Here is a 27,921-nt window from a genome sequence, read left to right as displayed (position 1 = left end):
TGTGTGGTTAATTATTGCCTTCACGTGATCACTGGGTGGACTTTGGAGAACTTTCGGGAAGGAGTGAATCTTTGCTTTACAAGTTGAATCATTGTCTGTGTATGTGTGCCAGAGAGAGAGGTCAAGTTGAAGGCATGATTGAGCATACTTAGCAGAGGTACGATCTCTGGAAAAACTCGACCAGTGCAAAAGATTCCTATAGACATGGTGGGGGAAGGGAGGCCATACCAGAGTTTCTCAAACTGTGTGATGTTTGTTGTTGTTGTTTTTTTGAAGTTTCTCATTTCTTAAATCCGTTTCTTGCAACCAAAAAGTGTGCTATGTAGACGCGGGGAGATAACTGCTTTTCTTAGGTTTTATCAAAGGAATGCCGTCGTTGAGGAAAGTCGTAAGTCGTGTCCCTAACAAATGGACATTCAGTTGAACTACACAATTGTCTTTTAAGGATGTTATATAGTTTGGAAAGGCATCTTCCATAAACGTATTCTTCAAAACACTGTGTCAGATTGTTTTTTATTTGCACACTTTGTTTTTATTTTGATACTTCTTAGATATAATTATCCTTTTCTAGAAGAAAACAAACGACTGGTCTAGAAGAAAACAAACGACTGGTCTAGAAGAAAACAAACGACTGGTCTAGAAGAAAACAAACGACTGGTCTAGAAGAAAACAAACGACTGGTCTATAGGTAAAGAGTTGAACCAAGTAGTGTACTAACCAATGTCTTCATAAAGAGATGCTACACAAAAAGATGTTAGTGTTGAATCTGTGAAAATGTCCCATCCAGTTGTTCTTGTCACATCTAGTGGACATACTGTCCCATCCAGTTGTTCTTGTCACATCTAGTGGACATAAAGTCACAAATGTGTGTGTGTTAAAGTCTGGAAGGACAGTAACAAGTGGGAGGATCCAGCAGTCATTGACTGACAAGGTAGGCGGAGACATGTCTCTACTTGATGTGATGTTAGGAGCGTGCCGATGTATAGAGAACATTGGACAGTGATGGCTGGAAGGTCTTGAAGATAGAGTTTTGAAGCGTTAGTAGCAACACTCAAAGTTGAAACCTAACGCATTACCCCAATCTATTCTATACCACAGGTCTGCATGAAATCTATTCTATACCACAGGTCTGCATGAAATCTATTCTATACCACAGGTCTGCATGAAATCTATTCTATACCACAGGTCTGCATGAAATCTATTATATACCACAGGTCTGCATGAAATCTATTCTATACCACAGGTCTGCATGAAATCTATTCTATACCACAGGTCTGCATGAAATCTATTATAGTCAATATTCTCTTTTAAACAGCTGAAAATCTAGACCTGGTCAAGTTTCACAAGGCTTCATCAATCACTGGAATATGTAACTGTTGTTTGACCTGTAGATCATCGTTTGATCAATTAATAACCGTAAGGCTATTTATTGATTGCTCTATCAACTTCTTGTAACATAATCTCATTGTCTCTCCCCAGCCCCCCTTTTATTTCTCTCCAGCCTAAAATTCAGTTTGTGGAACATGTCTACAATAAATCAACTACTGATTGAACCTCCATGAAGCTACAATGAATCAACTACAGACTGAACTAAAACCTCCATGGAGCTACAATAAATCAACTACTGATTGAACTAAAACCTCCATGGAGCTACAATAAATCAACTATTGATTGAACTAAAACCTCCATGAAGCTACAATAAATCAACTACTGATTGAACTAAAACCTCCATGAAGCTACAATAAATCAACTACTGATTGAACTAAAACCTCCATGAAGCTACAATAAATCAACTACTGATTGAACCTCCATGAAGCTACAATAAATCAACTACTGATTGAACTAAAACCTCCATGAAGCTACAATACATCAACTACTGATTGAACTAAAACCTCCATGAAGCTACAATAAATCAACTACTGATTGAACCTTCATGAAGCTACAATAAATCAACTATAGATTGAACTAAAACCTCCATGAAGCTACAATAAATCAACTACTGATTGAACTAAAACCTCCATGAAGCTACAATAAATCAACTACTGATTAAACTAAAACCTCCATGAAGCTACAATAAATCAATTACTGATTGAACCTCAATGAAGCTACAATAAATCAACTACTGATTGTACCTCCATGAAGCTACAATAAATCAACTACTGATTGAACTAAAACCTCCATGAAGCTACAATAAATCAACTACTGATTGAACTAAAACCTCCATGAAGCTACAATAAATCAACTACTGATTGAACTAAAACCTCCATGAAACTACAATAAATCAACTACTGATTGAACCTCCATGAAGCTACAATGAATCAACTACAGACTGAACTAAAACCTCCATGGAGCTACAATAAATCAACTACTGATTGAACTAAAACCTCCATGAAGCTACAATAAATCAACTACTGATTGAACTAAAACCTCCATGAAGCTACAATAAATCAACTACTGATTGAACCTCCATGAAGCTACAATAAATCAACTACTGATTGGACTAAAACCTCCATGAAGCTACAATAAATCAACTACTGATTGAACCTCAATGAAGCTACAATAAATCAACTACTGATTGAACTAAAACCTCCATGAAGCTACAATAAATCAACTACTGATTGAACCTCCAAGAAGCTATAATAAATCAACTACTGATTGAACCTCCATGAAGCTACAATTAATCAACTATTGATTGAACTAAAACCTCCATGAAGCTACAATAAATCAACTACTGATTGAACTCCATGAAGCTACAATAAATCAACTACTGATTGAACCTCCATGAAGCTACAATAAATCAACTACTGATTGAACCTCCATGAAGCTACAATTAATCAACTATTGATTGAACTAAAACCTCCATGAAGCTACAATAAATCAACTACTGATTGAACCTCCATGAAGCTACAATAAATCAACTACTGATTGAACTAAAACCTCCATGAAGCTACAATACATCAACTACTGATTGAACTAAAACCTCCATGAAGCTACAATAAATCAACTACTGATTGAACCTCCATGAAGCTACAATAAATCAACTATAGATTGAACTAAAACCTCCATGAAGCTACAATAAATCAACTACTGATTGAACTAAAACCTCCATGAAGCTACAATAAATCAACTACTGATTAATATAAAACCTCCATGAAGCTACAATAAATCAATTACTGATTGTACCTCCATGAAGCTACAATAAATCAACTACTGATTGAACTAAAACCTCCATGAAGCTACAATAAATCAACTACTGATTGAACTAAAACCTCCATGAAGCTACAATAAATCAACTACTGATTGAACTAAAACCTCCATGAAACTACAATAAATCAACTACTGATTGAACCTCCATGAAGCTACAATGAATCAACTACAGACTGAACTAAAACCTCCATGGAGCTACAATAAATCAACTATTGATTGAACTAAAACCTCCATGAAGCTACAATAAATCAAATACTGATTGAACTAAAACCTCCATGAAGCTACAATAAATCAACTACTGATTGAACTAAAACCTCCATGAAGCTACAATAAATCAACTACTGATTGAACTAAAACCTCCATGAAGCTACAATGAATCAACTACTGATTGAACCTCCATGAAGCTACAATGAATCAACTACAGACTGAACTAAAACCTCCATGGAGCTACAATAAATCAACTATTGATTGAACTAAAACCTCCATGAAGCTACAATAAATCAACTACTGATTGAACTAAAACCTCCATGAAGCTACAATAAATCAACTACTGATTGAACCTCCATGAAGCTACAATAAATCAACTACTGATTGAACCTCCATGAAGCTACAATAAATCAACTACTGATTGAACCTCCATGAAGCTACAATAAATCAACTAATGATTGAACCTCCATGGAGCTAGAATAAATCAACTACTGATTGAACTAAAACCTCCATAAAGCTACAATTAATCAACTATTGATTGAACTAAAACCTCCATGAAGCTACAATAAATCAACTACTGATTGAACCTCCATGAAGCTACAATAAATCAACTACTGATTGAACTAAAACCTCCATGAAGCTACAATAAATCAACTACTGATTGAACCTCCATGAAGCTACAATAAATCAACTATTGATTGAACTAAAACCTCCATGAAGCTACAATAAATCAACTACTGATTGAACCTCCATGTAGCTACAATAAATCAACTACTGATTGAACTAAAACCTCCATGAAGCTACAATAAATCAACTATTGATTGAACTAAAACCTCCATGAAGCTACAATAAATCAACTACTGATTGAACTAAAACCTCCATGAAGCTACAATGAATCAACTACTGATTGAACCTCCATGAAGCTACAATGAATCAACTACAGACTGAACTAAAACCTCCATGGAGCTACAATAAATCAACTATTGATTGAACTAAAACCTCCATGAAGCTACAATAAATCAACTACTGATTGAACTAAAACCTCCATGAAGCTACAATAAATCAACTACTGATTGAACCTCCATGAAGCTACAATAAATCAACTACTGATTGAACCTCCATGAAGCTACAATAAATCAACTACTGATTGAACTAAAACCTCCATGAAGCTACAATAAATCAACTACTGATTGAACCTCCATGAAGCTACAATAAATCAACTACTGATTGAACTAAAAACTCCATGAAGCTACAATAAATCAACTACTGATTGAACTAAAACCTCCATGAAGCTACAATAAATCAACTACTGATTGAACCTCCATGAAGCTATAATAAATCAACTACTGATTGAACCTCCATGAAGCTACAATTAATCAACTATTGATTGAACTAAAACCTCCATGAAGCTACAATAAATCAACTACTGATTGAACTAAAACCTCCATGAAGCTACAATAAATCAACTACTGATTGAACTAAAACCTCCAAGGAGTTACAATAGATCATCTGCTGATTCAATCGAGTTTTAGTTAGTGCAAAGCTGGTGGAGGCAGGTTCAGGAGCGGGCCAATGAGAGCCACACAACGGCTGCTGAGATAGTTTATAAACATCCGCTAGATAGAACTAGCTGTAGCAGGCCAATTCATCAGGGTTTATCTAACCAACCAGTTGCCGTCTGTTTGTCATGTGACTGTAAACAGTTGATTAAACATTGGTCTTAAAATACCCTTTCAATCACACAGCAAGATATACAGCTGGAACAGTGTGTATTTTGGGGGGGGGGGGCTTTTTTTTTTTAACTTTAAGATTTAAAAAAAAATTAAAGTTTAATTTTTTTAAAGTCAGCTTTTAGCCCCCGAACCTCTCGTGCTATTGTACTGGCATTCAGATGTCTTGTGGTGGATCGCACAGAGGTCACTGTTTCATCTCAAGGACACCAAGAGACATACTCACTGTTGGTCTCAAGGGGCTTTGACCTCGATCCAACATTAGACAAAGGTATAGGCATTTTGGCCTAATTAACATAATCGAGGTATATGAAACTGCTGACCAATGGGCAGTGGATCTTTGAACTGCTAACGTATGGATTGTATGAATATGCCCCATGGACAGTGGGTATATAAACAGCCCACTGAAGGCTTCTCAAACGGTTACCCAAGCAAAGCAATACTTGTCATCTAGTGAAGTTGTGTGTGACACAGCGGCTAGAGAGCAAACATGTTGAACTAAAAAAACATCTACACTATACGCACTGAGCATCCAAACATTGAAAGACAAGGTGACTAGACCTAGTAGCTAGACAATAGGCCTACAAGGTGACTAGACCTAGTAGCTAGACAATAGGCCTACAAGGTGACTAGACCTAGTAGCTAGACAATACAAGGTGACTAAATCTAGTAGCTAGACAATACAAGGTGACTAGATCTAGTAGCTAGACAATACAAGGTGACTAAATCTAGTAGCTAGACAATACAAGGTGACTAGACCTAGTAGCTAGACAATACAAGGTGACTAGACCTAGTAGCTAGACAATACAAGGTGACTAGATCTAGTAGCTAGACAATACAAGGTGACTAAATCTAGTAGCTAGACCAGTGTTTCTCAAACTTTTTTGTCTGGCGGCACAGTAAAAAAACTACAAACATTTCGCGGCACACCACGAAGAGCAACAGTTGTTTTATAATAAAAAGGAAAAAAAAAAGATTTTACCTGTTTTGAAGTATTACATTTGATGTGAAGGGTGTGCCTGTTTTTGAGAGCAAATGCGATCTAATCGAGCCTTCAGAGTCTACAAACAAATCGCATTTCATCGTCTATTGTAAGAAGCCTCGCTCTTTTCTTAGACTTGATTTCAGTCAGTGCTGAAAATCTCAACTCACAAAACAATGAAGATGCAAATGGAAGAATGCTTTTAAACTGATTGCAGGATATAACTTGATTGAAATCCAAAACACATCCAGGCTTTTCTCGGCAAAACTTGACTTAAGAACTGCACCGTTTTTTAAATCAATGAGCTGCTCTACTTCTTCAGTTGTCAGATTTGTAGCTTCATTGTTTCCAAATGGATAGCTGACCCATCCATACTCTTTACTTTCAACTGTTGGAAAGTAATGCTGCAACGCTGACTGCAAGTGTGTCAAAGTTTCCAGAATTTCGGAGGTGATTTCTTTATTGAAACACATTCATTGTAAGGAGGAAAGCAGTCCTTTCGATATCTTAGGTCTACTTTGCCACAAAGACAATTTTTCACCAAATGACTTCAGTTTTGAGGATGTTAAATAAATCAGAGAGAAATGTCACTTTAACCCACCAGATCTCGTCATGAATAGAAAATCCAAAGTCTTTTTTTTTCAGCCTCCAAGAATGAAATTAGCTCAACCTTGAGTTGGACGACACGCTTTAACACTTTTCCCCTGGAGAGCCAACGAACGTTAGTGTGATACAGGAGATATTTGTAGTCTGAATCCATTGCTTCACAAAGCTCTGAGAAAAGTCGGGATGCAAGCGGTCGAGATTTTATGAAGTTTAAAACTTCAATCCCTTGATCCAGAGCAGACATCATATATTTCGGTAAAGTTTTGAATGCAAGAGCTTATCTGTGGATCATGCAGTTAACAACTAATACTTTGGATTTTCTTGACGCACAAGAGTGACGAATTCCTTTCTATTTCCCTGCATGGAAAGACAGCCATCGGTGCAAACGCTGACAGTTTTTCCACAGTAGTTTGAATAGCAAAATGTTTTCGTTCACCACTTTGAAAATATCTTCGCCTTTTGTCGTAGTTGGTAAGTCTTTGCAAAATAAGAATTCGTTGACACATTTTTCATCCTCTACGAACCGAATAAAAGCTAGCAGCTGAGCTTTGCCACTAACGTCAGTGGATTCAACTTGAAAAGACCACAGCAGGGACACTTCATCGTCAGTGACGTCGAAGTGTTCGCAGATTTGATCTTGTAAATCTGACGATAAGTTTTCAATTCTGCGCGAGATAGTATCATTTGACAAAGGAACTTTTTTAACTTTTCGGCGGCATCGGGTCCAAGGATAGTTTCAACAACTATTGCTAAAGCTGGTGCAATGACTGATTCAGCCTCTGTGTGTGCTTTCTTGCGTTTTTCTAATAACTGAGCAACCTTATAACTTGCAATCAATCCCTTTTCTGGCAGCTTTAGGTAGTTCGTAAGTTTCTTAGCTTGTTTATTTTGTTGAGCCCTGATGTTTTCGAAGTATTCCCTCGGTTGCGCTTTTACAGCTGGATGTTTTGTTTCCAAGTGTCTCTTCAATTTGCTTGGAACAAGCGCCTCATTCGACAGAGTTGCATTGCAGATCAGACAGAATGGAAATGGAGCATCTTCAGGTCCAGAAGATATGAAACCATATCCATGTGCAATCTTCTTTGTTTGGTTCCTTGCTTTTCATAGAACGCTTTCGCAGTTTCATTCTTGCTAACGTATTTCTCCATGGATAATAAATAACGCTTATTATTATAATTTGTTATTATTAGCATACACCTAAACAATTTACATGAAACACATCGCTTATTATTATCGTTACAAGAACTGCAGTGCGTCTGCTAAGGCGGCCTACATTTGAGTCATTATAATAATATATGTATAGTGGACAATTCCATAACCTGAATAGCTAACACCCCTTTCCGTCACTATGGAGCGCTCCACTACTATTACTGATCGTTACAAGTGGGGATGTCATCGCAATGTAAAATACAAATGTAATAGTAGGCAGACCTGTGTAACGCTGCACGTGTGGCGTTCGGAAAACTCCCGCGGCACACCTGCAAATCTTCGGCGGCACACTAATGTGCCGCGGCACACAGTTTGAGAAACACTGAGCTAGACAATACAAGGTGACTAAATCTAGTAGCTAGACAATACAAGGTGACTAGACCTAGTAGCTAGACAATACAAGGTGACTAGATCTAGTAGCTAGACAATACAAGGTGACTAAATCTAGTAGCTAGACAATACAAGGTGACTAAATCTAGTATCTAGACAATACAAGGTGACTAAATCTAGAAGCTAGACAATACAAGGTGACTAAATCTAGTAGCTAGACAATACAAGGTGACTAGACCTAGTAGCTAGACAATACAAGATGACTAAATCTAGTAGCTAGACAATACAAGGTGACTAAATCTAGTAGCTAGACAATACAAGGTGACTAAATCTAGTATCTAGACAATACAAGGTGACTAAATCTAGTAGCTAGACAATACAAGGTGACTAAATCTAGTAGCTAGACAATACAAGGTGACTAAATCTAGTAGCTAGACAATAGAAGGTGACTAGATCTAATAGCTAGACAATACAAGGTGACTAGATCTAATAGCTAGACAATACAAGGTGACTAAATCTAGTAGCTAGACAATACAAGGTGACTAGACCTAGTAGCTAGACAATACAAGGTGACTAAATCTAGTAGCTAGACAATACAAGGTGACTAAATCTAGTATCTAGACAATACAAGGTGACTAAATCTAGTAGCTAGACAATACAAGGTGACTAAATCTAGTAGCTAGACAATACAAGGTGACTAAATCTAGTAGCTAGACAATACAAGGTGACTAGATCTAATAGCTAGGCAATACAAGGTGACTAAATCTAGTAGCTAGACAATACAAGGTGACTAAATCTAGTAGCTAGACAATACAAGGTGACTAGATCTAGTAGCTAGACAATACAAGGTGACTAAATCTAGTAGCTAGACAATACAAGGTGACTAAATCTAGTAGCTAGACAATACAAAGTGACTAGATCTAGGAGCTAGACAATACAAGGTGACTAAATCTAGTAGCTAGACAATACAAGGTGACTAGATCTAGTAGCTAGACAATACAAGGTGACTAAATCTAGTAGCTAGACAATACAAGGTGACTAAATCTAGTAGCTAGACAATACAAGGTGACTAAATCTAGTAGCTTGTATCCAAATGTTCGATCACAAAACCGAACACTAATTACAAAATTTGATTCTATGTCAAAGGGGAAATGAGCCAAGCTCGAGTCTGTGCCAGAATGTATAGTCTCCCCTGGTATCGGGCAGGGATCAGCTTAAGGGAGAGAAGTAGTATGAGACGTGGATGACACGGAAGCCATGTGTATAGACACAGGCCATGGCAGACAGGTAAAGTTTGATTGTTTCTTTAGCGCACCTGGAGTTGGATGTTTACAGCTTGGGTCTGGCATCACACAGACACATCCATGTTGTAGGACTCTACTAGAATGTATGTTAGGGCGGACTCACTATATGTGATATATCATATATCATATATATATATATATATATATATATATATATATATATATATATATATATATATATATATATATATATATAAATGTGTGTGTGTGTGTGTGTGTCTGTAGAATATATTTGGTGTCTGCAGATGTACGCATGAGAGTGAATAAAGTAAAATTAACTTTAAAAAAAAAATTAACTTGTCTCCTTAAATTATTCAAAGTGATCAATACCTGAAATGGATGCAGTATTTTGTATGTACTACTTACAACTGGTAGCAAAATTGATGAATGAAAAAGCGAAGCATAATTCACAATGATAGTTGTTGTTTTTGGACGAGTTTTACATGCAGTAGTGAAACATAGACACGGTTTTACATTCATTAGTGAAACATAGACACTGTTTTACATGCAGTAGTGAAACATAGACACGGTTTTACATGCAGTAGTGAAACATAGACACGGTTTTACATGCAGTAGTGAAACATAGACACGGTTTTACATTCAGTAGTGAAACATAGACACGGTTTTACATTCAGTAGTGAAACATAAACACGGTTTTACATTCAGTAGTGAAACATAGACACTGTTTTACATGCAGTAGTGAAACAGACACGGTTTTACATTCAGTAGTGAAACATAGACACTGTTTTACATTCATTAGTAAAACGTAGACACTGTTTTACATGCAGTAGTGAAACATAGACACGTTTTTACATTCAGTAGTGAAACATAGACACGGTTTTACATTCATTAGTGAAACGTAGACACTGTTTTACATTCAGTAATGAAACATGGACACGGTTTTACATTCAGTAGTGAAACATAGACACGGTTTTACATTCAGTAGTGAAACATAGACACGGTTTTACATTCAGTAGTGAAACATAGACACGGTTTTACATTCAGTAGTGAAACATAGACACTGTTTTACATGCAGTAGTGAAACAGACACGGTTTTACATTCAGTAGTGAAACATAGACACGGTTTTACATTCAGTAGTGAAACATAGACACAGTTTTACATTCAGTAGTGAAACATAGACACGGTTTTACATTCAGTAGTGAAACATAGACATGGTTTTACATTCAGTAGTGAAACATAGACACAGTTTTACATTCATTAGTGAAACGTAGACACTGTTTTACATGCAGTAGTGAAACATGGACACGGTTTTACATTCAGTAGTGAAACATAGACACGGTTTTACATTCATTAGTGAAACATAGACACTGTTTTACATGCAGTAGTGAAACATGGACACGGTTTTACATTCAGTAGTGAAACATAGACACGGTTTTACATTCAGTAGTGAAACATAGACACGGTTTTACATTCAGTAGTGAAACATAGACACGGTTTTACATGCACTAGTGAAACATAGACACAGTTTTACGTGCACTAGTGAAACATAGACACAGTTTTACATGCACTAGTGAAACATAGACACGGTTTTACATGCAGTAGTGAAACATAGACACGGTTTTACATGCAGTAGTGAAACATAGACACGGTTTTACGTGCACTAGTGAAACATAGACACAACAAAAACGTGTATCAAAAAGTGCCATGATGTCCTCTGCTATGTTTCAACTGACTTTAGAAATCCAACTTTTTATATGGTAGGAGTTCATTAAATAAATTCATGAAAAATTAGCATTTACGTAATATATTTACAAGAAGCAACAAGAAACTCCAAATGATTGATACAAAAAAAATCTACAGCAATTCTTTGTTGTTAGAATACAAAATGAAAGAACGCTCTGTTATCTGGCTTCTGGTTTATATAAAAGTTGGATTTCTAATGTAGCAATGACTAGATGGCAGTAAAAGTCTTCAGGAAAACACAACTCACCTGAATAGATACAGGTAAATAGCTGAGACTAAACTGAAGATATAAACCTGTAATAGAAAGTAAAATATGTTAAATTGACTTATAATCAAACTTACGGGAATGAGGGTGTGGTGTATTATGAGCAGCCAGTCAGCCTGTCCTTCCGACTGTGTCATGCCTGGTGAACATACAAGCAAACTAATTGATGTGCAGTGGAGATGTCTCTAAGTGTTGTCATTAGGTACTGCTGTCATGTCAGATGAACATACAAGCAGACTAATTGATGTGCAGTGGAGATGTCTCTAAGTGTTGTCATTAGGCACTGCTGTCAAGTCAGATGAACAAACAAGCAGACTAATTGATGTGCAGTGGAGATGTCTCTAAGTGTTGTCATTAGGCACTGCTGTCAAGTCAGATCAAATACACAAGCCCATGACAGCCCACAAGAAACTTGTGAAGCACTAGTCGCGTCCCTTGAATCGCGTGCCTGAAAGTAAGGTTAACCGACAAAACAGCAGACGACCAAATAGCGAGACATAGAAAAAAAAAAGCGCGGACTTTTTGTGATATATAATCAGTACCAGATTTTATGAAGTGAAAGTCCGGGTAGAATTTGTATGAGTACCATCTTCAAATTTAATAATAATAGCTCTAAAAGTAGGTCATATTTGTCCAGAAAGAAAGAGAGAACTTCAAAGGTTCATCTCTTTCCCCGCGTATTTTCTTATGTTTAATACCGGTATGCATATTTTGTGCTACTCCTGAAATGCTCCAGTGAGACCCATTTCTTTATCTTTCTTTGTCCGACACCCGTCGGAACCTTCTAGAACAAATAATTTAGTACAATGAGAACAGAAGTACACTGAGAACAAGAGTACACTGAGAACAGAAGTACACTGAAAACAGAAGAACACTGAGAACAGAAGTACACTGAGAATAAGAGTACACTGAAAACAAAAGTACACTGAAAACAGAAGTACACTGAGAACAGGAGAACACTGAGAACAGAAGTACACTGAGAACAAGAGTACACTGAAAACAGAAGTACACTGAGAACAGAAGTACACTGAGAACAGAAGTACACTGAGAACAAGAGTACACTGAAAACAGAAGTACACTGAGAACAGAAGTACACTGAAAACAAAAGTACACTGAAAACAGAAGTACACTGAGAACAGAAGTACACTGAAAACAAAAGTACACTGAAAACAGAAGTACACTGAAAACAGAAGTACACTGAAAACAGAAGTACACTGAAAACAAAAGTACACTGAAAACAGAAGTACACTGAGAACAGAAGTATACTGAGAACAAGAGTACACTGAAAACAGAAGTACACTGAGAACAGAAGTACACTGAAAACAAAAGTACACTGAGAACAGGAGAACACTAAGAACAGAAGTACACTGAGAACAAGAGTACACTGAAAACAGAAGTACACTGAGAACAGAAGTACACTGAGAACAGAAGTACACTGAGAACAAGAGTACACTGAAAACAGAAGTACACTGAGAACAGAAGTACACTGAAAACAAAAGTACACTGAAAACAGAAGTACACTGAGAACAGAAGTACACTGAAAACAAAAGTACACTGAAAACAGAAGTACACTGAAAACAGAAGTACACTGAAAACAGAAGTACACTGAAAACAAAAGTACACTGAAAACAGAAGTACACTGAGAACAGAAGTATACTGAGAACAAGAGTACACTGAAAACAGAAGTACACTGAGAACAGAAGTACACTGAGAACAGAAGTACACTGAGAACAAGAGTACACTGAAAACAGAAGTACACTGAGAACAAGAGTACACTGAAAACAGAAGTACACTGAGAACAGAAGTACACTGAGAACAGAAGTACACTGAGAACAGAGGCACACTGAGAGCAGAAGTACACTGAGAACAAAAGTACACTGAAAACAGAAGTACACTGAGAACAGAAGTACACTGAGAACAGAGGCACACTGAGAGCAGAAGTAGACTGAGAACAGAAGTACACTGAGAACAGAAGTACACTGAGAGCAGAAGTACACTGAGAACAGAAGTACACTGAGAACAGAAGTACACTGAGAACAAAAGTACACTGAGAACAAAAGTACATTGAGAACAGGAGTACACTGAGAACAGAAGTACACTGAAAACAGAAGTACACTGAGAACAGAAGTACACTGAAAACAGAAGTACACTGAGAACAGAGGCACACTGAGAACAAGAGTACACTGAGAACAGAAGTACACTGAGAAAAGAGGCACACTGAGAACAGAAGTACACTGAGAACAGAAGTACACTGAGAACAGAAGTACACTGAGAACAGAAGTACCCTGAAAACAGAAGTACACTGAGAACAGAAGTACACTGAGAACAGAAGTACACTGAGAACAGAGGCACACTGAGAGCAGAAGTACACTGAGAACAAAAGTACACTGAAAACAGAAGTACACTGAGAACAGAAGTACAATGAGAACAGAGGCACACTGAGAGCAGAAGTAGACTGAGAACAGAAGTACACTGAGAACAGAAGTACAATGAGAGCAGAAGTACACTGAGAACAGAAGTACACTGAAAACAGAAGTACACTGAGAACAGAAGTACACTGAAAACAGAAGTACACTGAGAACAGAGGCACACTGAGAACAGAAGTACACTGAGAACAGAAGTACACTGAGAAAAGAGGCACACTGAGAACAGAAGTACACTGAGAACAGAAGTACACTGAGAACAGAAGTACACTGAGAACAGAAGAACACTGAGAACAGAAGTACACTGAGAACAGAAGTACACTGAGAACAGAAGTACACTGAGAACAGAAGAACACTGAGAACAGAAGTACACTGAGAACAGAAGTACACTGAGAACAGAAGTACACTGAAAAACGAAGTACACTGAGAACAGAAGTACACTGAAAACAAAAGTACACTGAGAACAGAGGCACACTGAGAACAGAAGTACACTGAGAACAGAAGTACACTGAGAACAGAGGCACACTGAGAACAGAAGTACACTGAGAACAGAAGTACACTGAGAACAGAAGTACCCTGAGAACAGAAGTACACTGAGAACAGAAGAACACTGAGAACAGAAGTACACTGAGAACAGAAGTACACTGAGAACAGAAGTACACTGGGAACAATATTACACTGAGAACAGAAGTACACTGAGAACAGAAGTAAACTGGGAACAGAAGAACACTGAGAACAAGTGTACACTGAGAACAGAAGTACACTGAGAACAAGAGTACACTGAGAACAGAAGAACACTGAGAACAGAAGAACACTGAGAATAAGAGTACACTGAGAACAGAAGAACACTGAGAACAGAAGAACACTGAGAACAAGAGTACACTGAGAACAAGAGTACACTGAGAACAGAAGTACACTGAGAACAGAAGTACACTGAGAACAAGAGTACACTGAAAACAAGAGTACACTGAGAACAAGAGTACACTGAGAACAGAAGTACACTGAGAACAGAAGTACACTGAGAACAGAAGTACACTGAGAACAGAAGTACACTGAGAACAAAAGTACATTGAGAACAGGAGTACACTGAGAACAGAAGTACACTGAAAACAGAAGTACACTGAGAACAGAAGTACACTGAAAACAGAAGTACACTGAGAACAGAGGCACACTGAGAACAGAAGTACACTGAGAACAGAAGTACACTGAGAAAAGAGGCACACTGAGAACAGAAGTACACTGAGAACAGAAGTACACTGAGAACAGAAGAACACTGAGAACAGAAGTACACTGAGAACAGAAGTACACTGAGAACAGAAGTACACTGAGAACAGAAGAACACTGAGAACAGAAGTACACTGAGAACAGAAGTACACTGAGAACAGAAGTACACTGAAAAACGAAGTACACTGAGAACAGAAGTACACTGAAAACAGAAGTACACTGAGAACAGAAGTACACTGAGAACAGAGGCACACTGAGAACAGAAGTACACTGAGAACAGAAGTACACTGAGAACAGAGGCACACTGAGAACAGAAGTACACTGAGAACAGAAGTACACTGAGAACAGAAGTACACTGAGAACAGAAGTACCCTGAGAACAGAAGTACACTGAGAACAGAAGAACACTGAGAACAGAAGTACACTGAGAACAGAAGTACAATGAGAACAGAGGCACACTGAGAGCAGAAGTAGACTGAGAACAGAAGTACACTGAGAACAGAAGTACACTGAGAACAAAAGTACATTGAGAACAGGAGTACACTGAGAACAGAAGTACACTGAAAACAGAAGTACACTGAGAACAGAAGTACACTGAAAACAGAAGTACACTGAGAACAGAGGCACACTGAGAACAGAAGTACACTGAGAACAGAAGTACACTGAGAAAAGAGGCACACTGAGAACAGAAGTACACTGAGAACAGAAGTACACTGAGAACAGAAGTACACTGAGAACAGAAGAACACTGAGAACAGAAGTACACTGAGAACAGAAGAACACTGAGAACAGAAGTACACTGAGAACAGAAGTACACTGAGAACAGAAGAACACTGAGAACAGAAGTACACTGAGAACAGAAGTACACTGAGAACAGAAGTACACTGAAAAACGAAGTACACTGAGAACAGAAGTACACTGAAAACAGAAGTACACTGAGAACAGAGGCACACTGAGAACAGAAGTACACTGAGAACAGAAGTACACTGAGAACAGAGGCACACTGAGAACAGAAGTACACTGAGAACAGAAGTACACTGAGAACAGAAGTACACTGAGAACAGAAGTACCCTGAGAACAGAAGTACACTGAGAACAGAAGAACACTGAGAACAGAAGTACACTGAGAACAGAAGTACACTGAGAACAGAAGTACACTGGGAACAATATTACACTGAGAACAGAAGTACACTGAGAACAGAAGTAAACTGGGAACAGAAGAACACTGAGAACAAGTGTACACTGAGAACAGAAGTACACTGAGAACAAGAGTACACTGAGAACAGAAGAACACTGAGAACAGAAGAACACTGAGAATAAGAGTACACTGAGAACAGAAGAACACTGAGAACAGAAGAACACTGAGAACAAGAGTACACTGAGAACAAGAGTACACTGAGAACAGAAGTACACTGAGAACAGAAGTACACTGAAAACAAGAGTACACTGAGAACAAGAGTACACTGAGAACAAGAGTACACTAAGAACAGAAGTACACTGAGAACAGAAGTACACTGAGAACAGAAGTACACTGAGAACAGAAGTACACTGAGAACAGAAGTACACTGAGAACAAGAGTACACTGAGAACAGAAGTACACTGAGAACAGAAGTACACTGAGAACAGAAGTACACTGAGAACAGAAGTACACTGAGAACAAGAGTACACTGAGAACAGAAGTACACTGAGAACAAGAGTACACTGAGAACAAGAGTACACTGAGAACAAGAGTACACTGAGAACAGAAGTACACTGAGAACAGAAGTACACTGAGAACAAGAGTACACTGAGAACCGAAGTACACTGAGAACAAGAGTACACTGAGAACAAGAGTACACTGAGAACAAGAGTACACTGAAAACAGAAGTACACTGAGAACAGAAGTACACTGAGAACAAGAATTCACTGAGAACAAGAGTACACTGGGAACAAGAGTACACTGAGAACAAGAGTACACTGAGAGCAAGAGTACACTGGGAACAATATTACACTGAGAACAAGAGTATACCGAGATCAAGAGTACACTGAGAACAAAAGTACACTGAGATCAAGAGTACACTGAGAACAAGAGTACACTGAGAACAAGAGTACACTGGGAACAGAAGTACACTGGGAACAGAAGAACACTGAGAATAAGAGCACACTGAGAGCAAGAGCACAGCACACTGAGAACAAGAGTACACTGAGAACAGAAGTACACTGAGAACAATATTACACTGAGAACAGAAGTACACTGAGAACAGAAAAACACTGAGAATAAGAGCACACTGAGAACAAGAGCACAGCACACTGAGAACAAGAGTACACTGAGAACAGAAGTACACTGGGAACAATATTACACTGAGAACAGAAGTACACTGAGAACAGAAGTACACTGAGAACAGAAGTACACTGAGAACAAGAGTACACTGAAAACAGAAGTACACTGGGAACAAGAGTACACTGAGAACAAGAGTACACTGGGAACAAGAGTATACTGAGATCAAGAGTACACTGAGAACAAGAGTACACTGAGATCAAGAGTACACTGAGAACAAAAGTACACTGAGAACAAGAGTACACTGAAAACAGAAGTACACTGGGAACAAAAGTACACTGAGAACAAGAGTACACTGAAAACAGAAGTACACTGGGAACAAGAGTACACTGAGAACAAGAGTACACTGAAAACAGAAGTACACTGAGAACAGAAGTACACTGAGAACAAGAGTACACTGAAAACAGAAGTACACTGAGAACAGAAGTACACTGAGAACAAGAGTACACTGAAAACAGAAGTACACTGAGAACAAGAGTACACTGAAAACAGAAGTACACTGAGAACAAGAGTACACTGAAAACAGAAGTACACTGAGAACAGAAGTACACTGGGAACAGAAGTACACTGAGAACAGAAGTACACTGAAAACAGAAGTACACTGAGAACAAGAGTACACTGAAAACAGAAGTACACTGAAAACAGAAGTACACTGGGAACAAGAGTACACTGAGAACAGAAGTACACTGAAAACAGAAGTACACTGAGAACAATAGTACACTGAAAACAGAAGTACACTGAAAACAGAAGTACACTGGGAACAAGAGTACACTGGGAACAAGAGTACACTGAGAGCAAGAGTACACTGAGAACAAGAGTACACTGAGAGCAAGAGTACACTGAGAGCAAGAGTACACTGGGAACAAGAGTACACTGGGAACAAGAGTACACTGAGAGCAAGAGTACACTGAGAGCAAGAGTACACTGAGAACAAGAGTACACTGGGAACAAGAGTACACTGAGAACAAGAGTACACTGAGAGCAAGAGTACATTGAGAGCAAGAGTACACTGGGAACAAGAGTACACTGGGAACAAGAGTACACTGAGAGCAAGAGTACACTGGGAACAAGAGTACACTGGGAACAAGAGTACACTGAGAGCAAGAGTACACTGGGAACAAGAGTACACTGAGAACAAGAGTACACTGAGAACAAGAGTATACTGGGAACAAAAGTACACTGAGAGCAAGAGTACATTGAGAACAAGAGTACATTGAGAGCAAGAGTACACTGAGAACAAGAGTACACTGAGAGCAAGAGTACATTGAGAACAAGAGTACATTGAGAGCAAGAGTACACTGAGAACAAGAGTACACTGGGAACAAGAGTACAATGAGAACAAAAGTACACTGAGAACAAAAGTACACTGAGATCAAGAGTACACTGAGAACAAGAGTATACTGGGAACAAGAGTACACTGAGAACAGAAGTACACTGGGAACAAGAGTACACTGAGAACAAGAGTATACCGATAACATGAGTCTTAGATGCAATGCTGGAGAAGGAAGTAAAACTGCAGTCAAGACAAAGTGCTTCTTACTTAGACATCTGGCACAGCTATGTTGACACCAGTGTGGAAATAAGCCACTGATGGAGTAGAATTCTACCTGACCTTGTATACAGTTAGACTGCGAAAGCCCATTTGGTATAACTGTCCAGTATGAAAGTGTGGAAATAAGCCACTGATGGAGTAGAATTCTACCTGACCTTGTATACAGTTAGACTGCGAAAGCCCATTTGGTATAACTGTCCAGTATGAAAGTAGGCTATTATTATATGTGTCATTAGGCTTTCGTGTTTCTCAAATGCATTTTTGGACTATATATAAATGATGAATATATTTCATTTCCTCTTGTTTGACTATTATGAATCATGTTCTATTATGTTAGCATATTTTTATTTTAGACTATCTGAAGCAATCATAGGATACTAAATAGTGGCGCTATTTGTCATCGCAATTTTGTCGGGTTACGGAAAGTCAGTTGCTTGTGTGTCTACCTGATTATGTCTAGTACTGTAGTACAAGAACACTAAATGACAAGTGCTACTACAGTATCAAAAGAACTGACGGTGTAACAAAACGACTAAAAGTATGAGATTGACTTGGCAGCTCCGTTGTTTGGCTTCAACACACTTTAGATTATCTAGTTGAGTCTATACAATAGAAACGATTGCAGATCGAACTTAGGGGGAAAAAAGATATATCTGTAGGGAATTGTATAAAACTAAACCACAATGCTTCAATATTGATTGCACTAATTGTTCTACTACACACAATATAGCAGCTATCTTCTATCAAATTCATGCTACATGCGCCTAATGTAGCACTTATCTTCTATCAAATCCATGCTACATCCGCCTAATGTAGCTCTTATCTTCTATCAAATCCATGCTACATACGCCTAATGTAGCACTTATCTTCTATCAAATCCATGCTACATGCGCCTAATGTAACACCTATCTTCTATCAAATCCATGCTACATGCGCCTAATGTAGCACTTATCTTCTATCAAATCCATGCTACATGCGCCTAATGTAGCACTTATCTTCTATCAAATCCATGCTACATGCGCCTAATGTAGCTCTTATCTTCTATCAAATCCATGCTACATGTGCCTAATGTAGCACTTATCTTCTATCAAATCCATGATACATGCGCCTAATGTAACACTTATCTTCTATCAAATCCATGATACATGCGCCTAATGTAACACCTATCTTCTATCACTGCACCTAATGTAGCCATAGATCAGCGTCAGATTCTCCATCCTTTGTCTCGGCAGTCAGACCACACCAATGTCCAGGTCAAACAAGCTTCCACTTCCTGTCCACTTGCTCGTACCAAAACGATGTGATCAACAAAAGCGTTCAGACAAGCTCGAGCTAATAAACATGGAGAGAAACGTTCAACGGCAAGTCTCTGGTTTGACATTGTTTGACTCAAGTCTCTGGTCTGACATTGTTTGACTCAAGTCTCTGGTCTGACATTGTTTGACTCAAGTCTCTGGTCTGACATTGTTTGACTCAAGTCTCTGGTCTGACATTGTTTGACTCAAGTCTCTGGTCTGACATTGTTTGACTCAAGTCTCTGGTCTGACATTGTTTGACTCAAGTCTCTGGTCTGACATTGTTTGACTCAAGTCTCTGGTCTGACATTGTTTGACTCAAGTCTCTGGTCTGACATTGTTTGGCTCAAGTCTCTGGTCTGACATTGTTTGACTCAAGTCTCTGGTCTGACATTGTTTGACTCAAGTCTCTGGTCTGACATTGTTTGACTCAAGTCTCTGGTCTGACATTGTTTGACTCAAGTCTCTGGTCTGACATTGTTTGACTCAAGTCTCTGGTCTGACATTGTTTGACTCAAGTCTCTGGTCTGACATTGTTTGAGTCTCAGAGGCTCACTACCGACAACAGTAGAAGAACAATCTCTGAATATCAAACAGTGTCATTTCTATGTATGTATGTATATATGCGTGTGTGTGTGTGTGTGTGTCCTGACCCTATAATGTGAAACTCAAATGTCTCTGCATAAAACTAGACCCTAACTTTATATTTTATTTCTACAAAACAACCAAGATACAAAGTAATGAAATGTTACCAAAATACTGCGCTTGTAGACTACTAGAACTGTGGATCAGTTGTGTCTAGTCAAGTCAGATGACGCTACACCAGAAGAGGGAGCGTTGTAGAAGGTAAGTCCCCCCCCCCCATTACAACACACCTTGCGAGCCATGAGGTAGAAAGATCAATGATGTTAAGCTCACCTGTTTAAATGGTCGACGGTTAACGAGGATGTCATTTAGCCAGTGCAACGACCAACCGCTTTTTCTTTCCCAAGCTACTGTCAGGTAACCATTAGAATTGGGTAAAGTGTGTGTGGGGGGGGGGCGACGTCCTGAAAATTCCGAAATTCAAAATTCCAGTCTTCATTCGAACCCGAGACCCCTGGATTCGGAAGTTACCACGCAGTCATCACGCCCCCAGAGTTTTGTAGGATGTGTGCAGGTCATTGTGTGCAGGCCATTATGTGCAGGTCATTTGTGCAGGCCATTGTGTGCAGGTCATTTGTGCAGGCCATTATGTGCAGGTCATTGTGTGCAGGTCATTATGTGCAGGTCATTTGTGCAGGTCATTATGTGCAGGTCATTGTGTGCAGGCCATTATGTGCAGGTCATTTGTGCAGGTCATTGTGTGCAGGCCATTATGTGCGTTACCCAAGTTCTACACTGTAAGAATTGTTTGATTCGTTGTCTTAGCATTGTTTCAATGTTGAGCCTAATCTGTGAGAACAAGATGGAGAAGAGAGTAAGAAGGAACCAATGATCATAAGTTTAACTTTGGGGGAACCACTGTTCATAAGTATCACTTTGGTGGAACCACTGATCATAAGTTTAACTTTGGTAGAACCACTGATCATAAGTATCACTTTGGGGGAACCACTGATCATAAGTATCACTTTGGTAAAACTACTGATCATAAGTATCACTTTGGTGGAACCACTGATCATAAGCATCGCTTTGGTGGAACCACTGATCATAAGTTTAACTTTGGTGGAACCACTGATCATAAGTATCACTTTGGTGGAACTACTGATCATAAGTATCACTTTGGTGGAACCACTGATCATAAGTATCACTTTGGTGGAACTACTGATAAGTATCACTTTGGTGGAACTACTGATCATAAGTATCACTTTGGTGGAACCATTGATCATAAGTTTAAATTTGGGGGAACCACTAATCATAAGTATCACTTTGGTGGAACCACTTACCATAAGTTAAACTTTGGTGGAACAACTGATCATAAGTATCCCTTTGGTGGAACCACTGATCAAAAGTATCACTTTGATGGAACCACTGATCATAAGCATCACTTTGGTGGAACTACTGATCATAAGTATCACTTTGGTGGAACCACTGATCATAAGTTTAACTTTGGGGGAACCACTGATCATAAGTATCACTTTGGTGGAACCACTAATCATAAGTTTAACTTTGGTGGAACCACTGATCATAAGTTTAACTTTGGTGGAACCACTGATCATAAGTTTAACTTTGGTGGAACAACTGATCATAAGTATCACTTTGGTGGAACCACTGATCATAAGTTTAACTTTGATGGAACCACTGATCATAAGTTTAACTTTGATGGAAACACTGATCATAAGTTTAACTTTGGTGGAACCACTGACCATAAGTTTAACTTTGGTGGAAACACTGATCATAAGTTTAACTTTGGGGGAACCACTGATCATAAGTTTAACTTTGGTGGAACAACTGATCATAAGTATCACTTTGGTGGAACCACTGATCATAAGTTTAACTTTGATGGAACCACTGATCATAAGTTTAACTTTGGTGGAACCACTGACCATAAGTATCACTTTGGTGCTACATTAAATAATATTATATCCTCAAGGACATGTCATTGGTATTGTGTCAAGATGGTTGAAGTAGTCCAAGTTAGGATTGAACGCTTTATGGGACAGGTTACGTAAAGTTCTAATTCTAATCGCCCTTACTTCTCAACGAAATGTCAACTTTCACTAGACTCATGATCCAAAGTTAAAATCCTAAATCTCAGCCACTCTTCGGTAGCCATGTACATTACAATACCTACTACAGAACTCGAACGTAATGCCTATAGTTAGTCCACCTCAAAACAATGGAACATATCGTCTGCCCTGTGGTCTTACGACAACAACATACAAGTTCAATGATCAATAGTTTGTTCAGACAACAACATACAAGTTCAATGATCAATAGTTTGTTCAGACAACAACATACAAGTTCAATGATCAATAGTTTGTTCAGTCAACAACATACAAGTTCAATGATCAATAGTTTGTTCAGTCAACAACATACAAGTTCAATGATCAATAGTTTGTTCAGACAACAACATACAAGTTCAATGATCAATAGTTTGTTCAGACAACAACATACAAGTTCAATGATCAATAGTTTGTTCAGTCAACAACATACAAGTTCAATGATCAATAGTTTGTTCAGTCAACAACATACAAGTTCAATGATCAATAGTTTGTTCAGTCAACAACATATAAGTTCAATGATCAATAGTTTGTTCAGTCAACAACATACAAGTTCAATGATCAATAGTTTGTTCAGTCAACAACATACAAGTTCAATGATCAATAGTTTGTTCAGTCAACAACATACAAGTTCAATGATCAATAGTTTGTTCAGTCAACAACATACAAGTTCAATGATCAATAGTTTGTTCAGACAACAACATACAAGTTCAATGATCAATAGTTTGTTCAGACAACAACATACAAGTTCAATGATCAATAGTTTGTTCAGTCAACAACATACAAGTTCAATGATCAATAGTTTGTTCAGTCAACAACATACAAGTTCAATGATCAATAGTTTGTTCAGTCAACAACATACAAGTTCAATGATCAATAGTTTGTTCAGTCAACAACATACAAGTTCAATGATCAATAGTTTGTTCAGTCAACAACATACAAGTTCAATGATCAATAGTTTGTTCAGTCAACAACATACAAGTTCAATGATCAATAGTTTGTTCAGTCAACAACAAGGCTGAGTGCCAACAAGGTTAGAGTTAATTTGGGAATAGCATTCTCTGCTTACAGACTTGAATGTCCCATTTCTCTGTGAAGTCCGAGACGTGCTAATGTGCCCACATTATCCCAAGGAAGACTGTAATCACATCGAAGCAATAAGCCGCTTACAAAGCTTCTTGGGATACACTGGGTGTTCGCTTACATTCGAGTCTTTGATCTGCGATGTCTTCAGCCCGGGGTCCTGAATGACCAGAAGCGACCATCCCGGGAGATCAATCGGCTATTGAACTAATACAGAAACTGGATAAGTGGCCGAGAAACAGCGCCCCTCCCATTGACATAAAGGTTTGCAAGAGGACTGAGTGGTCTCCGGGGTGACATTAACTTTTGAGACATTAAGGCTCAGAATAGCCACAGGGAGGTCCAGCAGACTCTAATGTAGATAGTTGATAGCCCCAGACTACAAGTGGAGATTGGAAACACGAATCTATGCATCGTGTTCCTAGTAGTCAATGGGAGAGGGGGCGCCTTGCCCTATATGGGAGGAAGTAGGTGCCTCTCTCCTTCTCGACAGCAGTCCTAGTGCAATAGTGAAATAAGGAAGGATCGGGGTGATTCTATTCACTTACTGTGTGCCATTGGGTAAATGCACTTATTTTGTTACAGACGTCAAATTGGAACTATTGTTGTCAAGCCCTGAAAATATTCGAAGTAAAGAAGTTCCAAAGTCAGAGGCTTTGGTCACGTGATTTTTGAAGGTAGCGTTATCAGTCTATTGTCTTTAGCTAAATGAAATGAATTTAAACTCAGTCTAATGTCTTTGGCTAAAAGAAATGAATTTAAACTCAGTCTAATGTCTTTGGCTAAAAGAAATGAATTTAAACTCAGTCTAATGTCTTTGGCTGAAAGAAATGAATTTAAACTCAGTCTAATGTCTTTGGCTGAAAGAAATGAATTTAAACTCAGTCTAATGTCTTTGGCTGAAAGAAATGAGTTTAAACTCAGTCTAATGTCTTTGGCTAAAAGAAATGAATTTAAATTCAGTCTAATGTCTTTGGCTAAAAGAAATGAATTTAAACTCAGTCTAATAACTTTGGCTAAAAGAAATGAGTTTAAACTTTGGTTTGGGGAGATTCAATAAAGTTAATGCACTATGTCCGTGTGATGCTGTACCAGCCACACAACATTGACGTTCACCGTGTTAGGTCAGATGACCTTGACCTCTTCAGTCCAGTAGAAATCTAGACCTAGGACTCGACATAAAATGTAAATATAAACATTAAGAGTCTCCTTTGAGCACAAATGTGTGTGACGTCATTCTCGTCTGGTTCAAACAAACACTCAATATAAAAGAAAAGGCTTACATCGCATATTTAAATCACGTGACAATGCTTAGCAAACATGTGACCAATAGAACTATTTTTTTTTAGCACCACGTTTTGACAGTTTATATTCACGCACTATCTCTGTCAGTCTTCGCAGAGAGATCAATGTGGAGCAATGATAATCACTATCTCTGTCAGTCTTCGCAGAGAGATCAATGTGGAGCAATGATAATCACTATCTCTGTCAGTCTTCGCAGAGAGATCAATGTGGAGCAATGACAATCACTATCTCTGTCAGTCTTCGCAGTGAGATCAATGTGGAGCAATGACAATCACTATCTCTGTCAGTCTTCGCAGTGAGATCAATGTGGAGCAATGACAATCACTATCTCTGTCAGTCTTCGCAGTGAGATCAATGTGGAGCAATGACAATCACTATCTCTGTCAGTCTTGGCAGAGAGATCAATGTGGAGCAATGACAATCACTATCTCTGTCAGTCTTGGCAGAGAGATCAATGTGGAGCAATGACAATCACTATCTCTGTCAGTCTTCGCAGAGAGATCAATGTGGAGCAATGACGTATATTAACGTGTATACACCAGAAAGTAAGTTAGTAGAGTTGCCCTTTCACACCTTGCCATCTATAGGGCAAATCAAGGCCACCTGTTTCTGTATTTGGGTTTTTGGCACATCGGCACAATTTAGGCCATGTCGTCTGTTTCTGTGGCCAGCAGTTAACGACTAGGTCACGTGGCCCACAGTTAACGACTACGTCACGTGGCCCACAGTTAACGACTACGTCACGTGGCCCACAGTTAACGACTACGTCACGTGGCCCACAGTTAACGACTACGTCACGTGGCCCACAGTTAACGACTACGTCACGTGGCCCAAAGTTAACGACTACGTCACGTTGCCCATAGTTAACGACTACGTCACGTGACCCACAGTTAACGACTACGTCACGTGGTCCACAGTTAACGACTACGTCAGGTGGCCCACAGTTAACGACTACGTCACGTGGCCCACAGTTAACGACTACGTCACGTGGCCCACAGTTAACGACTACGTCACGTGGCCCACAGTTAACGACTACGTCACGTGGCCCACAGTTAACCGTTCAACCGCCTATGCTTTCCTCCTAAACTGACTAGTCACTGAAGCATGGAGGTAGTACGTCATTGTAAGAGATTTAGTCCAACAACATGTCAACCTAACTTGGTCATTTGAAGAGATTTAGTCCAACAACATGTCAACCTAACTTGGTCATTTGAAGAGATTTAGTCCAACAACATGTCAACCTAACTTGGTCATTGTAAGAGATTTAGTCCAACAACATGTCAACCTAACTTGGTCATTTGAAGAGATTTAGTCCAACAACATGTCAACCTAACTTGGTCATTTGAAGAGATTTAGTCCAACAACATGTCAACCTAACTTGGTCATTTGAAGAGATTTAGTCCAACAACATGTCAACCTAACTTGGTCATTTGAAGAGATTTAGTCCAACAACATGTCAACCTAACTTGGTCATTTGAAGAGATTTAGTCCAACAACATGTCAACCTAACTTGGTCATTTGAAGAGATTTAGTCCAACAACATGTCAACCTAACTTGGTCATTTGAAGAGATTTAGTCCAACAACATGTCAACCTAACTTGGTCATTTGAAGAGATTTAGTCCAACAACATGTCAACCTAACTTGGTCATTTGAAGAGATTTAGTCCAACAACATGTCAACCTAACTTGGTCATTTGAAGAGATTTAGTCCAACAACATGTCAACCTAACTTGGTCATTTGAAGAGATTTAGTCCAACAACATGTCAACCTAACTTGGTCATTGTAAGAGATTTAGTCCAACAACATGTCAACCTAACTTGGTCATTTGAAGAGATTTAGTCCAACAACATGTCAACCTAACTTGGTCATTGTAAGAGATTTAGTCCAACAACATGTCAACCTAACTTGGTCATTTGAAGAGATTTAGTCCAACAACATGTCAACCTAACTTGGTCATTGTAAGAGATTTAGTCCAACAACATGTCAACCTAACTTGGTCATTATAAGAGATTTAGTCCAACAACATGTCAACCTAACTTGGTCATTGTAAGAGATTTAGTCCAACAACATGTCAACCTAACTTGGTCATTGTAAGAGATTTAGTCCAACAACATGTCAACCTAACTTGGTCATTGTAAGAGATTTAGTCCAACAACATGTCAACCTAACTTGGTCATTTGAAGAGATTTAGTCCAACAACATGTCAACCTAACTTGGTCATTTGAAGAGATTTAGTCCAACAACATGTCAACCTAACTTGGTCATTTGAAGAGATTTAATCCAACAACATGTCAACCTAACTTGGTCATTTGAAGAGATTTAGTCCAACAACATGTCAACCTAACTTGGTCATTTGAAGAGATTTAGTCCAACAACATGTCAACCTAACTTGGTCATTTGAAGAGATTTAGTCCAACAACATGTCAACCTAACTTGGTCATTTGAAGAGATTTAGTCCAACAACATGTCAACCTAAC

The 27,921-nt window shown here is 38.5% G+C and overlaps 1 protein-coding gene across 4 annotated transcripts in view; it reads right to left on the bottom strand.

Annotated features, from left to right (window-relative positions):
- The window catches only part of LOC106070672 (transmembrane protein 135-like), a 68,787-nt gene that overhangs the window by 9,437 nt on the left and 31,429 nt on the right, over positions 1–27,921 (bottom strand). For all 4 annotated transcript variants that reach the window (XM_056034116.1, XM_056034119.1, XM_056034120.1 and 1 more), the window contains one exon: positions 11,528–11,574. In XM_056034116.1, the coding sequence (XP_055890091.1) occupies positions 11,528–11,574 (47 nt within the window). The remainder of the gene's footprint in view (positions 1–11,527; positions 11,575–27,921) is intronic.

Source organism: Biomphalaria glabrata, chromosome 6, assembly GCF_947242115.1.
Source record: "Biomphalaria glabrata chromosome 6, xgBioGlab47.1, whole genome shotgun sequence".
NCBI lineage: Eukaryota > Metazoa > Mollusca > Gastropoda > Planorbidae > Biomphalaria > Biomphalaria glabrata.
The sequence above is the reverse complement of the archived record's forward strand: the minus strand, read 5'-3'. Positions and strand labels throughout refer to the sequence as shown.